The sequence below is a fragment of the Larimichthys crocea genome, chromosome III, assembly GCF_000972845.2.
Source record: "Larimichthys crocea isolate SSNF chromosome III, L_crocea_2.0, whole genome shotgun sequence".
Lineage (NCBI taxonomy): Eukaryota > Metazoa > Chordata > Actinopteri > Sciaenidae > Larimichthys > Larimichthys crocea.
Window position 1 is genome coordinate 45,380,198 of NC_040013.1, and position 16,366 is coordinate 45,396,563.

The window sequence follows — 16,366 nt, forward strand, 5'->3', positions numbered from 1 at the left end:
GGAATCAATCATTGGGTTGGTAATGCCAAGCCACTGTCATTATTCATTTGGTCACTGCATTTCTCTCCCTTTATTGCATGACTGAAAACATACACAGTTTAAATCCCCGCTATTGCCTGTGTGTTTTTACTATTCATCCACCCGTCTGTCTGCCAGGTATTCGATTACGAGCTCTAAACCAGCTGGTCTGACCATCACTGCTGCCTCTGACTTTTACAATGTGCTTTAATGAGCTGCCGTCTTGCAACACACTCCACTGCTCACATACTCAAATATACAGAGTCACAGGAAAACATGCCAACTCAGGCGTAGACGCGTAAAGACTTCCATAGCTGTAACATGCAAATAAACAGTGACGCCCACCCTGCATGAACAGATGCACACACATGAAAATGTTAATACATATAAACGTTACAGTGTATGCAGCTTGGAGCTGTCGAGCCCTTATACTTTAGTCTTTTTAGCCTTGGCGGCCTTTAGGTGTTTCTGCTTTTCACTGGTATTTTCTGGCATCTTGTGCCAGAGCAGATCCAGTGCCAAGCCATGAGAGAATTTGACCTAAGAGAGCAAGACTGCCAGATGAAATGTCACTACATGACTTTTATTTAAATGTCAAAAAAGCTAAATGAATCCAAACCCCAAACTGGATATCATGTGCGTAAAGAAAAAAAAATCTTTTTCACAGAAAGATCTGAAGAAATCATCTGCTCCTCAAGTTATGTCTCCGTAGACTCGTACAGAAGTTGCTCTCACAATATCGTCACGCAAGCTTTTCCTCTCTCCTTTGGCATACACTTGATACTTGTGAATTCAATCATGGAAGACGATATTAGATCTGATTCATAAAACCAAATGATGACTATCTGCATAAAAACAAAGATTAAGCAGAACACTACTTCTGCAAATCAGCATGTTTGTTAAGATGTATGTTCCCTTTGTTAAGCTTCGTTTTCATGGAGTCTGGAGCACTAAAGTGCACATTTATTTGCTACCAGGTATTTGCCACCAGGTAGCAAATAAATGTCAAGCACATCCCAGGTCTGAACCAAGCCAAGAGTTAACTTAATAAACTTACTGATGTATACTGACATACATAGTATTTAAAACTTGTTGCATCCCATGATTCATGGTGATCTCCTGCACCACATCAGGCCAGTTGTTGGTGGTATTGTGCCAAAACAACCTGGTTTTAGGATCACCAAGTTGGAATTTATTCATTAAAAAATTATAGTGCAATAAGTGTAAATAATTATAATTTATACATGGTTTCTGTAAGTTAAGCAGCTAAACAGGGTTGAAGTTGGTAACAAAATAATAGTCTGATCTTTCATTAGCTCTGCACTGCAATACAAGAACAATGCTCTTTCTACATAGATTATGACTTTTCCACTGGCAAAACTGCCAACTATCAGAAGTTGATTTATTCTACCGGCGTCTGAAATCAAAGACCCATAAACTGCATATTTGCCACGAATGGAAAGCTCAACAGGCAGGTGGATGAATAGCAATGGTGAATAAGGGTGCAAAGTTTAGCCAAAAGTCAACTATGACCCAACCCACAAACGGCTATCATTTAATATCAAAAATATATCTTGGTGAAACTGACAGGAACACTGTATATCTGTCAGAATGGACATTTAATATCATATCCTTTGATCAAAAATGAGGAATGCATTGCCTCATTGGACTAATCTAAAGCATGTTATTCTCAATAGATTGCAGAATTGAATTACTTTATTAATTGCGTTATTCCATCACCACTTGCAGTACCAGTGCACCAGTGCATTTGGATGATTGATCCCAATGACCTGTTCTTTAACGTATGTGAAAATAAAATCAAACCAATAAAGCATCTCCATGTATTTGTATGAGTGACAGGATGTCCTCATTAGGCACTGTGTGTCTGTGCGTTATCAGAAACACAGTACACAAATACCTCACATGTGAGTATTGAAACAAACCCGATATGTCATTTTCTAATTTGATCTTTATTTGAATAGGAATTGCTTTGCTGGCATCTCTGTAAGTGGAAACTGAAATTTAGAGTTAAGTTCACAAACCCAAGAAACCCTATAAACAGCCATCTGGTGTTAAATGTGAGTTTTTAACCTATTCTTTGTTGTCATGCACTGAATATTGTCTAAATCTTTAAGAATGTGAGGAGTCAGACTTGAGGGTAATTCAGGCTACCATCTGTGTTGTTTCCTCCGAGTGCTCTAATGCAGCAGATTCCTTTAACACATATGTTTGAAATAAGGACGGTAGATAACAGCATAGTTTTCTTCAGAATTTGGAAGCATCATCCCCAGGCAGAGGAGCAGACCAACACGATGTCCTTGGCCTTGTGTTGCTCCTGCTCCTCTCCCAGAATGCTTCACTGGAGTCCAAGGCGAGCTATGGCAACCGCTCCGTTGGGTTGGCGTGTCCTTGATGCAGGGGAGGCTCCACTTAACAGGGCTGACACTTTAAACATTAACGGCTGTCCTGGCTAAGAATGCGCGACCAAACACACACACACACACACACACACACACACACACACACACACAAAACAACAAAAAACACAACGCACATAAAACACACACGTCTGCAGCAGTGTGGAAACACACATACAAGCCAGTAAGTCCCAGCAGTGCTGAGTCATGTTAGCTCTGGAGGAGTGTCAACTGCAGGAGCTGCAGAGCAGTTGAGAGCAGATCTGCTGCCTGCCTTCCTGTCCTCTCTTTATGAACACAGTGAAATAAGACCTTCTGTCCCCAAACAGGAAATAGGCTGCATATTCCCCTCCAAAAGGTTTTTAAGAGGAAGCCTACCAAACCTCTCTAGAGTGTGTGTAAGTGAGTCAGCTCACTGCCAGCGTGCTTGGCCTGTCCCCCTGCGGGCGATTAGCCTCTCACGCAAGCCTCTGCGAGATGGATTTGGACATTTAATCAATTTGTAGCGAGTGTTCCCCGTGGCTCAGTAAAAACTGGGATGAATAGGAAAAACATATTTTTTGGAAAGGGTTCATCATTGTGTGATGACAGGACTTACGGCCTCACACACAAGGCATAAGCAAGGCATTGTGCACACACACACACACACATCCATACAACAGACACATACTGTATAGAGCCTCTTAAACAAACACACAACAAACAAATGCGTCTATAATACTTTTATGTGTGTGTGCGTGTATGTGTGTGGTCTCACCTTGGCCAGACACTGGGGGTGTGTCTCGTGAAGAGCCAGGCTGGTCAGGTTCGACAGGGTGGTCTCGTCCAGCCACTGAGGTCTCATCATCTTTTCCTCTTCCTCCTCCTGCAGCCTCTTCAGGACCCCCTCCAGTGCCAGCTCTCTCACCTCGTACTGTGGGCACCGCAGCAGACACTGCAGGAGATGGCTTGCGGGCTGAGCCCCATACCAGAGCTCTGGAAGTTCCACGCTGGCGCTGACAGCCACCCGGGCCAGGCTGAGCAGGTATTGGGTGCTGCCGGGCCCCAGGGGGGTAGAGGGAATGTCGGAGGTGACGAGATCTGACGCCATCAGGATGGAAAGAGCTTCCTGGCGGAGATCACCGACTTCTGAATCTGATGAACACATAAATTTTCATGTTAGCTAAGCACTGGGTGTTTATTTACATGATATTTGATCATTGAAACTGGCTGGTATTAGTTTGGCATGGTAACACAAACTCTGGCAGTTTAATATTCGATTTATGAAGATTTAAACCTTTAATCGTTTGCCTAGTGTCTAGTTTTTAAAACAAAATCTGAAACAAACTCAACAATCTCGTGTCTGGATGAAGAATTATTCATTAACATCAGCCATGCTGTCATAACATTCATGCACGTCTTTTAGATCTTTGGTTTATGTTAGTCAAAGTCAGGATTGCAGTCTTACTAATTCAAACGGGTAACATTTCCCTAACCTTTCCAACATGGCTCATATCTGAACAGAATGCCGTCATGTTATGGCTACAGCAGAACAAGGTTGTACAGAGACAATGCGCCGCTTGGCCTACCTTCTAACAAAACTGTTTAAAACATGTATCATTTCATTAGCTTAACATTTAGAACACTATAATAAACCCAGAAATGCTGTGAATGAGCCAGTGTTCATTCATTATGTTGGAGCAGTCACATCAGATCGGTCGGTTTATTGAAGTGTGTTTTTTCATTTCTAATTTTTCTTTTTCTCTTTTTCATTTTCTAAGAACTTAGGCCACAATAGAGAGATGACAGGAAATGAGCAGAGAGAGAGACATGGAGAATGACTAATGAAGGTTCTTGGTTGGATGTGAACCGGTGCAATTCATGGTTAAGCGCCAAACACAGCCTGAACACTCCACAGTGCTTCTGTCACTTTTGAATGAAGACATTATGGAACATTTACTGTATGTAACAGAGAGCTATGTTTGAAGGCCAAAAAGTCATTACTATAACAGATAGATGATGCCAACAATTACACACTGCATGTCTGAAAACTTCGCTGCTTTTCTATTTTCTTTTAGAAAAGCTTGAAGTTGAATCTTTGGCATTTCCACGCAGGATTAATAAAGTTCATCTTGACTTTATTATGCCTTGCCATGTACATTTAAAATTGCGGCGGCTAAGTTTATTGAAATATTCCCAGTGGCTTTGAGTCCTCGGATGTATCCAGTCTAACGTCTCTACAAGCTAAACAAACAAACACACACATGGTCCTTTGTGAAGCAAACAGATGCAGACAACAGGCCAGACTGAAGAAGCCAGTGTCTGTTCCGTTCTATTTTCACTTTTATAGGAAAGGCTGCGTCAGTGTCTGTTTGGAAATGCCCATGGCCGTGCCAACGCAGCCACCTGTGAACATACACCCATGGGGAGTGATGGACACGCAAATAAACACACGCATGTGCGCGCACACACATGCACTTCCCCTGAAATATAAGTATAATCCAGAGGCGAGGCAACCATGCCAAGTAACCCAATGCCATTCTAAAGCTGTGCTCCTCCCTACAGTATTGCTCCAAGACTCCACACAGACCCTGCTTTGACAGCCAACTCAATTAGTTTAACACACACACACGCACACGCACACACACACACACACACACACACACACACACACACACACGGCTTATGAAACCCAGTGCAACTCAATCTGGCCCTGCAGCGGCACTCAAAACGTGGCCTGACAAAAGAGCGGGAAATGCCGCATTCCTCCAGAGATGGGCCAGGTTACCGTGGAGACGGGCCAGGTTACTATGGAACCTGATCCTCAAAGGAGGGTCCGGGGCCAAATAAGCATACCCTAATGGTTATAATGGGGGGGAGGGGCACAGTAATGACACCGATGATGAAGGGAGGAGAGAAAGGAGGATGAATGAAGGAGAATGTGAGCGTGTCAAAGAGAAAACGGATGTCTGTCATGGTGTGTGTGTGTATGTGTATGTGTGTGTGTACATTCAACTGTAATGCTACGGTCCTGATTCATACCCAGCACTTACACAAAGATACACACAATCACTGCACAAGCCGACAAACACTAAAGGGGAAACAAATCAAGAGGTGAGGAGGCCCAAAAAATAAGTTGTAATGAGCATGCATTTGGAGTGAGTTGAAAGAGAGAGAAAGAAAAGAAAGCAGGAAAGAAAGAAAACAAAAAGTGGAAAAAAAAGAGAAGAAAAAGAGCAAACGAGGGAGGAAATAAGAGAGTAAGAAAAAGAAAGGAAAAACATCATTAGTCAGGATGCAAAGCTGTTTTTTTATGACAGCCTTTTATTAAAATGGAGCGTGCAGAGGAGGGGTGGTGGGTCAGGCATTCCCTCAGCAAATGAAAGGCCCTCCTGTGAGGGCCATTTCAATGTGATTTTTCATGTCTGATCATAAACAGCCATTGTTCACCCCACAGCTGTGTTTATTTAAATCTGTGTCTACAACACTTGTGTCTCCTTCTGCTGCTCGTGTGCAAACCTGCAGCTGGAGCGCGGCCAGACTCCATCAAGTCGTGATTTCTAGGTGATGTTTCACGGTACTCTGGGACTGGGCCTAGCTCAGTGGGTTACAACGCGAGTGAAGCTTTGAGATCGTTCAGAGTGCGGTGTTAATAAGTGTTGGTGCACTGGTCTAAAAGGTGTTTGAGAGGTTTACAGACAGCATATCTTACACCAAAAATTAAAAAAAATAGTTGATATGGTGTTTCATGGGTGGCAGCCTGCTCCAGCAGCTCTTCTGTGTTTTTAGTAGTTTAGTTTTAGTTTTAAAAGGTTTTTTTTTCGACACCAATCTCCATCCGATTTACGTGCAAACATGGACTTAGAACTATCAAGATTATTATTATTTTTTTTTTTTCTTCATGATATATCGGGTGACCCATTCAAAAGAGGCCATGGCTCTCATTTACTCTCATTTGCTCTCATCTGTGGAGAGTGGAGCATCACAGAGATGAGGCTGAATGAACCCGCTTTGGACTCGCTGGTAACTCTGGACGGCTTTCAACTTGTGAGAGTGGACAGGAGAGCAAAGACCAGTGTCTTATCCACACTATGTACATGAGCTGCTGTAACAAGTGAATTTCCCCAGTGTGGGATCATCCTATGTTATCCTAACTGCCAAATTAATTTTGTGTTAATTGACTAATCATTTCATCAATTTATGACCAAATACCTGACAAACCCAATCCCAGCAGCCAACATGAGCAAATGTTAGCGTGCTTTAAGGTTAAACATGAAATATTCTTAACATCAGCATGTTTGTGTACCTAAGCACACCCTCACAGAGCTGTACAGTACAGTCTTGCTTTGACCTGAAAGTGGCTGGAAGAGATTATTATGAATACTGGCAGAAAATATTGCATGCTGGTCAAACCTCAAAAGAAACAATCTGATTACTATAACTAAACCGATTTATGATTGAGCAGCGGATAATTCGATCAAAGCAGTTTGGTTTGCACTAACCTGATTTCCCCAATAATCAGAGTTTACATTTTATGGTTGATAATGGTCACATTCATGTCTAGAGGGATGTGTGGCAGTGTACAGGAAACATTTTTTTAAGTTTAAAGTGAGAGAACGGGGAAAGTGATACGTGTGACCCGGTGTAATTGCTGGCCATGCCGCTTCTCCTGAGTCCAAACACAAGTAAGCATCAGGTTCACTGTGCAACCTTCCTGGAATCAAAACATGGAAAGAAGTCAGACTTGGGGTCAGTGGTTATGCTGATTTCCACCGTGCAGTTGTCATGTTTTAGTCAAGAAATCTGAGACTTGAAAAAAAAAAAAAAAAAATCAGCCATAACTCGATGTTATTAGCGTAGACGCCCCAAAATGAAAATACAGAACTGCAGAACTTTGGAAGTTCGTGAAGATAATCCAACAAAAACGCAAACAACATGTGGAACAATAAAAACACTCACATCATGTGTGGGTCATATGTTTAGGGGAGATTTGAGCCTAAGCTGTGTAAAGGTTTATATGTGAGCAGGAGAAAGGAACACGTGTGATGGTCTGTTTTACAGCACAGGTCAAATATTTAAACTAAATGTAACCACGACATCTGGCTTAAATAAACCTGCTCCGACCTTTACAGTTGGCGGTTTAAAGTGAGATGGCAAATGAACCGCGTTTGGACGGCGGGCTGGAGGAGGGTCGGCACACCGGTCCAGAGAACACTTTGTAATCCAAACTAAAGTGTCCACTCCAATAACACCCGCATCTTAACACCATGCTTTTAAAAGAAGTGTCACCGAAACAGACAGAGTGACAGAGTGTGTGTGATGTCTGAGCATGTTATGCAATGCTGGAGCGCAGACAATGACGGTAAGTGTGTTTGTTGAGTAAATGGAGAGTTTGGTTTGCACTGATTTACCACAGAAATTAAAACAAAGTGAGCTGGATGTGTACTCGGGTGTAGGTGTTTGTGTGTATGAGTGCGCCAGTGAGCTCGCTGGCTCTCCATTTGCGCCGTCCAGATCCCACTTACAGCTGGCGCTGAAGACTCTTTGCTGCGTCAAGCTAGAACCTCGGCTAGACACTTGCACGTGCTCTCACATGCAAGCACACAGCTGGATTTCACATCAGCTTCCAGCGTCATTACCCAAACTGTGAAAAACAAACCCCAGACGCTACGTGTGTGTGTGTGTGCGCGTGAGTCTGACAGTGTGAGAGCACTGACCCCCTTCTCATGCTTATGGCGCTTTACAATTTGCTCAGGTCCCTCCCTCTAATTACTTTGTCCCTACACACACACACAAACACACACATATACATACACATATATAAATACACACACACACACAAACACACATGTATAGGGGTGTGTTTGTGGGTAGCTTATTGTCCTCAGTGTCTAAGTGGTATAAATAGAAACAAGCTAGAAAATGACGACTTTTGTCCATCAGCCACAGCAGCTGGTAGATTCCTAAATTCATAAGCAAGTTTTACAACTTTGAAGGCAAAATGACTGTGAAATACTGCAGAGTCTCTGCCAAGGAATGATGACAAAGGCAAGCACATCCACAGGATGGAAAATGAAGTGTAACTGAGAAACGTTTTAGCAGATAACTCCAGAACGAAGCTCTGCTCTTTATGGTGCCAAAACATTCATACTACATCATCATAACACTACATTTGAGAAAAACTCAGTACTTTCATGTCTTAAAAGTTTGAATTTTGAGAGTCTTCTGGTTCACTGGTTTTTCAACTTTTTTTGGCTTCGGCATTTTGAAAATCAAAAAAGCATATTGGGGTTCCAACCCCCAGGGTTGTGAACAATGGTCCTAAAAGACTGCGATATGTGGACCGGACTGTCGTATTTCATGGGAGGAAGAATGGCTCTGCTCTTGACAATGGATTGCAGTGGTTGGTGCAAAATTCTCCCCCAAAAAGCACAAAGTTAAATGAGTGCAAGTATCCAAATATGGAACTACATGGCTCACCAAGATGTCAAAGATGAACATCAATCTCTTGTGCTCAAGCTGCTGGAAGCCTAATTATGGTAACATGCTTTATTGTGTACAAAGACTGTTTGAACTCAAAGGATAGGTTTGGATATTCTCAAGTCTATGTTAAAAAACACTAACATGTGTGTAGAACTGACTTTCATCACCCATCTCTTACAGTACAGTCACACAGCAAAAAGCTAAAAGCAAAATGAGTTAGCATTGTTGCACTTCCAGTTCCCTCATCTCAGAGTCATCGGGTTTCCTGAATGGGTTTTCGGTTTGATGCTTGAAATAAGGTCTGTATTTAACAAAAGCTCAAGAGATTTTTGTGTTTTGTTCCACAACAAAACAATAAAATATGTGGCTGAATGAGACTACAGAGGTCATTGGGGACAATAAACTTCATCATGTCAAACTCTTAAAGCTCAATGGTGGTTAACGTTAACTCTTACTTCAGGTGATAGATTGTACCAGGGTGGCATGAACTTTGACCACAAAATCAATGGATTTATATGTAAGGAAGTCCCAAGCCTGCTATCATGTAATACTCAAACGTGCAGCTATGAAGACAAACTTCTTCAGCACAGACAGTTGTTACAATAAGTTTTACCAGGACATTAATTAATGCCTTTTCCACTCTCTCAGGAATAGTGACTCATTTAAATCATATTTTACCACAAGCGTGTGCTACCACACCAATGGAAACGCATCAAATTCCAGCAAATTGACTAATAATTGAAACATTTTTTCATGTGAATAACCCCCCCCCCCTGTCCTTTTTCCTACTTTCCTCTTCTACCTTCCTCACAGACAACTTTTCAGCTCTCGTTTACTGGCAAGGCTGAAAAGCACACAGAAACGGAAGACTGGCGGAGGTAGAGATGAAGCAATGGACAGTGGGGGCTTTTTTTTTCTTTTTTTTTTTTTTTTATGAGTCCACATGGATCAAAGGGCTGGGGCAGGGAAATGTGTGTGAACACACACACACACACACACACACACACACACATGCACAAAGCCATGTGTTCAGAGCCGAGAGGAACTGGATGGTAAAAGCAAAGTTCCTGCTTAATGCGGGGTGCCAGTTAAAAGGGGAAAAAAGAGAAGTAATATTGAAAAAGCCAATTGTTCACCCCCTTTAGCCCCGGTGCCAGGCGTTCCTAAGAGCCTGCTGCTTTCTTATGAACTTGCCCAACCTGTGGCTTTTTAAGTCGACTTCTGAGCGGCCTGAAAGAGGAAAAGGGCGAGGGGCTGGAAATAAGAACGACAAACCAAGAGAGGGCTCAAACACCACCACAGAGCGGGCGAGAAATGAAGCCTGAGACAGACTTATGATAATAATAGGGAGGCATTAGAGGTGTGTAAGCTTTAGTTATGTAAGGGGCAGAGCCAAGTCGGGCCACGCCGGGTCCTCGATCTACAGGCTTGTTTTGAGAAATCCTCGGTATTTCCACTGCTACGGCGAACATGTGTTCAGCACATGGCCGACCGAAAACATAAGTGCCTCCCCCGTCTCTCTCGCTCTCTTTTTTTCTTCTCCTCTCTGTGCAGCACTCCAACATAAACTGGGTCATAGGCACAATCCCACCATCTGTCAGAGATCGCTCGCCTTCGGTTTCACATTCCTTTACTGCGGAGACCCCCGTCGGCCTGCGCACATGTGCTCACAACCACACCACGTACACAGATACACAGACGCACGGCGGGGGGCTTCTCTGAACTACCCGAGACATGAAGCTGACTTCTGTCAACAATCAGTCTAAATGGAGAGCGCGGAGGACAGCTTCGCCAGCAAACGCTGCAGAGATGTTGCTCAAAGTCAAATTGACGGCAAATGGAGGGAACACAGTTGCTGTTTTCTGAGCTGATAAACTCATCGGCAACCTGCCGACATCAGCAAGAGACAGAAGCATGATCAAGACAGAAAGAAGAGAACAAATATCTCAAAAGAAAAAAAAAACCTACTCAATGAGACTTCATTATTATTATTATTTTTATATATCGTGGGTTCTCTCAAGGTACTCCGGCTTCCTCTCACAGGCCAAAGACATGCACTTAACAGGTTAATTGGTGAAAAAAATGCATGAGTGTGAATGGTTGTCTCTATGTGTCAGTCCTGTGATAAGCTGGCACTTAGAGATAATGGACGGAATGGATTACTGTTATTAATATTAATGGTTAATGTTTACCCTAAGGTATCAAATCCTAATAAAGAGGGTATATAATTCTACTTTCTGTCTATTTGTTTGTTTAGCGCAGTGCTGCTTGAACTGCGTCCATCTATCCACAGTTTGGAAATGAAATAAATATTTAGGATTTAAATTCCATTTTGAACCATTTTGGTCTAAACGTTTAGACGTTTGCTGCCGTCGTGAACTGACCTGTGTTTTATTTGGAGGAAGTAACTGTTTGAGTGGTGTGTACTCAGTAAACTACAAGTAAACTGCAGGCAGTGAGCTAGGAGAGCGTTCTAAAGTGTGACAACCAAAGTACGTGTCTACTCACAAGCTGAACACTGCTCTGACACAGAAGCAGTGCATTCAGCCAGTATTTTGATCTTACTGAGCATGTGCAGAAAAGAGAGGAGTAGAAAGTGGTTTTAGAAGTCTCTTTAGACACTTCTGTGTTTTGGCCGTGACAACATGTCACTATGAATTTCTGGTCAATTGTAACTGCTGTGTGTGCTTGCCTGCTGCTTTGGTTTGTTTGGGCTCGTATAAAAAGTGTCACTTGAAATCTGGTGTGGACTGAAGGTGTGACACGCAGGCATGTGACCTCGTGGTTGTGGGAATTCTCCCTGATGTGTAACAAAGTGTAAAAGAGTTGCGTTTGTGCTCTGCTTCACGTATTTTGACAGTCCCTCATTAAAACATGAGTCAAAGGTAGAACTCACTGTGCAGAAGACTGATCTTTGGCCCACACAGGCACACCAACACATCGAGAAAGGCTCCTCTGGTCACCACACAGCTATTCTGTCTGAAAAGAGAGAGAAAACAAAAGTGTGCTTCTTTAGCTAGTTCATTGATTTTCATGTCATTCAACATGAACCTTGGAGAATTTGCTGTGCTTGGATGTAATACAGAAAACTGAAGAGAGACGACTCAATTCTAGATTTGAATTTGTTGGGAGAAACACAAAGTTTGTGCTTCAGAACATTTAATAATCGAAGCTCTTCTTCAATGCTCCTAAACAGCTTCAAGTGGAAGAGATAACACTGCAACCTCCAGTCAGACTTCTAGATCGCAGACCAAGATTTCCTCAAAAACAGGCTCATGTCTCACCACAAACTACTGAACTGGGTCATTGGACATCTGTAACTCAATGAATCTATTGCTTGCGAGGATCTTAATGATTTGGTGTGACTGAGTGTGATCAGCAGGGCTGACGTCATTCCCCCGTCCTGATCAAACCTCCTGTTGTGGTTCCATTAATGTTTCCCGTGTGATGGTAAAACTTTTGTTTTATGAGCTTGAAAGTTCCTTTTTGACCTCGAATGAAATCATTTAACTAATGCTGTATTGTTTGTATTTATTGTTACTAAAAGTCATCAATGATATTTGATATGAAAATCAGTATTTTCCAGATCCAGAAGATTTCAGAGTCTCAACTCTTCTGTATTATGATGGGGAGATGTAGTGTATGGTGTGTGTTTATGTGCACTGTAAGCTTCCCGTTTTTCAAGTGACAGAAATGTGAGTGTTTTTTTAACCTGAATTTCACATATTTGTGTGTCTAGGGTCTAAGTTTTGATTTCAGACGCTGGGTCGGGTTGTGCTGAGCTGCGCATACTAATAAACTCGTCACATAAAACATGTGAAAATACACAAAATACCACAAGTAACCACAAAGCAAACAATGAGCTAAAAACATTGTTTCTACACTCAGTTGGCAGTTTAGGAGGTACACCTCGCTAAAACTAAAACTAATAAACATCGTCCGTGATTCAACTGTGTGATCATTCTGCAGGATGTAGCTTCTGCTGATGTAGAACGGTGTTATTTTATACAGAGAGAGGCTTGTTATTGACTCTAATCACTGGTATGAGTTGGTTAAACATAATATCGACCACCTCACAGCAAAAAAAGTCAAACAAGTCAGTTCTAGCAGTACTCAAATCCACCAGGACTTCTATTTATTCATGAGTTCATTATTTATGATTAGCTGACTAATCATTTGGTCAATAAAACTGTAAAATTTTATTACAATTTATCCTTAAAATGTCCCAGACGATGTCGTTAAAATCTGACTTAACAGGCCAAAACATATGAAACTTTTAACAATATTAAACAGAAAACAGGTGGCCGATGCTCATAATTAAGAAGCACATGTGATTCTTACGTGACACATAAATAAATAAATAAATAATTGATGATGTTAATCGATCATTCTCATGGCTTTAGGCAGCTCTTGGTTTGTTGTCCAGGATCATTATGGTTGTGTGTCTAAGTCCTTGTATGTGTGTCACACACCTGGCCAACAGTGATGGGTTTTATTTGAATTGTCTGTAATTCATTGTCAAGTTAAATTATAGAAATAAAAAAGACCGACTAATGACTTCAGCATTATTCCTTTTAGTTAGTGCATGTGTTCATGATTTGTCAACAGATGAGAGTTTAAATGTCGACTGCTCGAACAAAAAGTTTATTGTATTCTCGGGTCAACAGCTTGCAGGAGGAGATGCAGAACAGGACAGTGATGTGTGTTTGTGTTTCATTTGTGGTGAATCCTTAAAGCCCAGAACGTGGGAGCATCACGAGATGCCCGCAGCTGTGTGATCATAGATTTGATTAATTCACTTTCAGTTTACACACACACACACACACACACACACACACACAAACAAATAAAAAGGCAAAGACTTGAAAAGAGGAACCAGTTGTAATTATGTCCTCCCTATTCATAGATGCATGATAATTGATTTACTCTTCACCATGTAGAATTATTACTGTGAAATCATTCATGAAGGCTGACATTAAAGTGTTATATCTGCCTATGGCTTGTGTGTAAGTGAAGCAGCATGTGTGGGCATTGTGAAGTGTGTGTGTATGTGTGTCTTCAGTTTATGTGTACGTTCAATCAAGGGTAAGACCACAGCTCTGTGAAAGCCCACAAGTGTGTGTGTGTGTGTGTGAAAACAAGGGAGACAGTGTGTGAGCTTGACGTCACTTTTTCATCAACCAGATATTAATAAGACACACACCCCCACACAGATCCTCTTGCACACTTCACACACACACAAACATACACACAATACACATGATGGAGCATTAGAAGAGGGCAGGGTGTGTGTGTGTGTGTGCGTGCGCGTGCGTGTGTGTGTGTGTGTGTGTGGCTTAAGTGAGAACAGATTTGGGCAGGGATGAGTCCTGTGAAGTGGCTTGAGTGTGTTTATGTGTGCATGAATGTGAGGTAAAATTATAAAACAGGTCGTCAGAGTTTGAATTATTTGATCACAATCCAAACAATACACCGGAAGGGTCCTAGCAGGTTGGTACTGGGCTTCGTGTGCCACCACAGAGCCAAAGTCAACTGCTACACGAGTGTTACAGTGTTGACACCCTCTGAGAAAAAGTCCAAAATGACACAACGTAGAGACGGTGTGAGGCCAAAACCCAACACTGACTCAGACCAGACGAACAATGCATTCCATCCTCTCTGGAAGGTGGCCGCTTCAAATTAGTGGTGTCCTGGAAGAGAGAGGAGGTTTTTCTTTTTCCAAAAACAGAGATCCTCTGACCTGTGTTGTCCTTAGATCAGGGCGCCGGGCTCTGCATGATCAAACGGACAGACGGTGGGGCGCGCTCTGCTGAGCAAGAATTCCCCTCGTCATCTTAATAAAGGCTCATCAGTGTAACCAAGCAGAGCTAGCGGGGCTAGTGTTGCTAACCCAGCGACCTCGTGTTATCTTCTGTAGGCCGTGGCACAGGGAGAGACCGGAGACCCAGGCCTGACCTCGGCCAGGGCAAGGAGGGGGCCCTATGGGGTAATCTGTGCCCCATCTTGAGGCCTCGATCTTGGGTGAGAGGACCAGAGGTAGAAGGGGGGGAAGAGGGGAAGGGGGGGGGGCTGCGGATGGGACAGCGGGCGGTCTCTTTGAAATGGAAGCCTGGGCAGGACATGAAGCGGACACGGCCGGGGAGGGGATGAACGGTGAGACAAGGAGCTATTCTTCTGGTGAGCCAGTTGGACGAGCGGGACGGATGCTTATCTGTGTGTGCATGCGTGTGCGTGTGTGTGTGTGTGTGTGTGTGTGTCTAGGATTACCGTGAGGCGAGCCACATGCGCTGACGGAGGGCTTTGCTGATGCCATTTCCTGCTGTCAGGGGTCTGTGTGAGTCAGTCTGGTAGGATCGCAACAGAAAGAGCACCTGCAAGCACACAAATACACACACACTCGATTTGATATACACGTGAGATCATCTATTACATTTATTTATACATGAGGCGAGGTCGGACTGAAGTGTTGCTTTGTGTGGTCATCCACTACAAAGAGAAGTGTGCTGGACTCACAAAGTAGAGAAACTGAAACCAAAAGAAGACACAGACAAACTGTTGTTAACACTCCTACACACAGCAAACAGGTTCATCTGGGGCCTTCCTGTGTGGGGAGAGCATTTTCATCCTGTATCAGTGTGGGTTTCTTCTGGAAGTCCAGAATCCAAAGACACACAGAAACTCTATGTGTATATTTTGGGATAGGCTCGAACCTAAATGGATGGATCTTCAACATAGATAGGAGGAGTTTGGGATAAATAACGTTTGGAGTTTTGATTTGAAGGATAGACGACAAACTGATCTCTCTGAAGCAGTCAGACTAATGCACACACGACTGTCAGATGACCATTAGGCCTGGATAGATGATCCAGAACGCGGACAGTGTGCCTGCTCTTCAATCACCCCAAAAGGGCACATGTTACGTTTATGAAATATAACATTAGCCTTATTATTCTTGAGGAAAAATGAGCAGAGAACAATGTTTTTACACAATAAGAGTCTGACTCAACTTGAAGTTAGTTAGTTCGTATGGAAAGACTGGACTTTGTAGACTGGACGTCAGTGGTGGTGATTGCACACAAGTTGTACACTTATGACGACTTATACTTGAATGTTCAGTTAGTCATCAAAATCATAGTGTACTGACAAGCCCAAAGAGAAACTACTGGAAATTTGACTAAAATAAACTCTGTACCTATGTGGATAAATGTTTTTTTAAGCGATTTCTGAGGAACTCGACAGAGACAGAGTCTCTTTGAAATGTTCATTCACATTCCAACTCACTGACTGCTGGGCACTGGGAAGTATCCTCTAACCACACAACAAACATGCTACCCCCTCTAGTCAACCATCCATCTCGTCACTTGACCTCTGGCCCCATGTGGTGCAAATATGTGACTTGAAAGGATCATAAACACCTGCTGTAATGGTTAGAGAAAATGTTTAAGAATTTCCCACTAAAGATCAAATCA

At 42.7% G+C, this 16,366-nt stretch overlaps 1 protein-coding gene across 1 annotated transcript in view; it reads right to left on the bottom strand.

Annotated features, from left to right (window-relative positions):
* thada (THADA armadillo repeat containing) overlaps nucleotides 1–16,366 on the bottom strand; it is a 91,775-nt gene that overhangs the window by 20,353 nt on the left and 55,056 nt on the right. The window contains exons 30-32 of the mRNA XM_027277657.1: nucleotides 15,165–15,268; nucleotides 11,794–11,876; nucleotides 3,193–3,569 (exon numbers count right to left, since the gene is read on the bottom strand). Of these exons, the coding sequence (XP_027133458.1) occupies nucleotides 3,193–3,569; nucleotides 11,794–11,876; nucleotides 15,165–15,268 (564 nt within the window). The remainder of the gene's footprint in view (nucleotides 1–3,192; nucleotides 3,570–11,793; nucleotides 11,877–15,164; nucleotides 15,269–16,366) is intronic.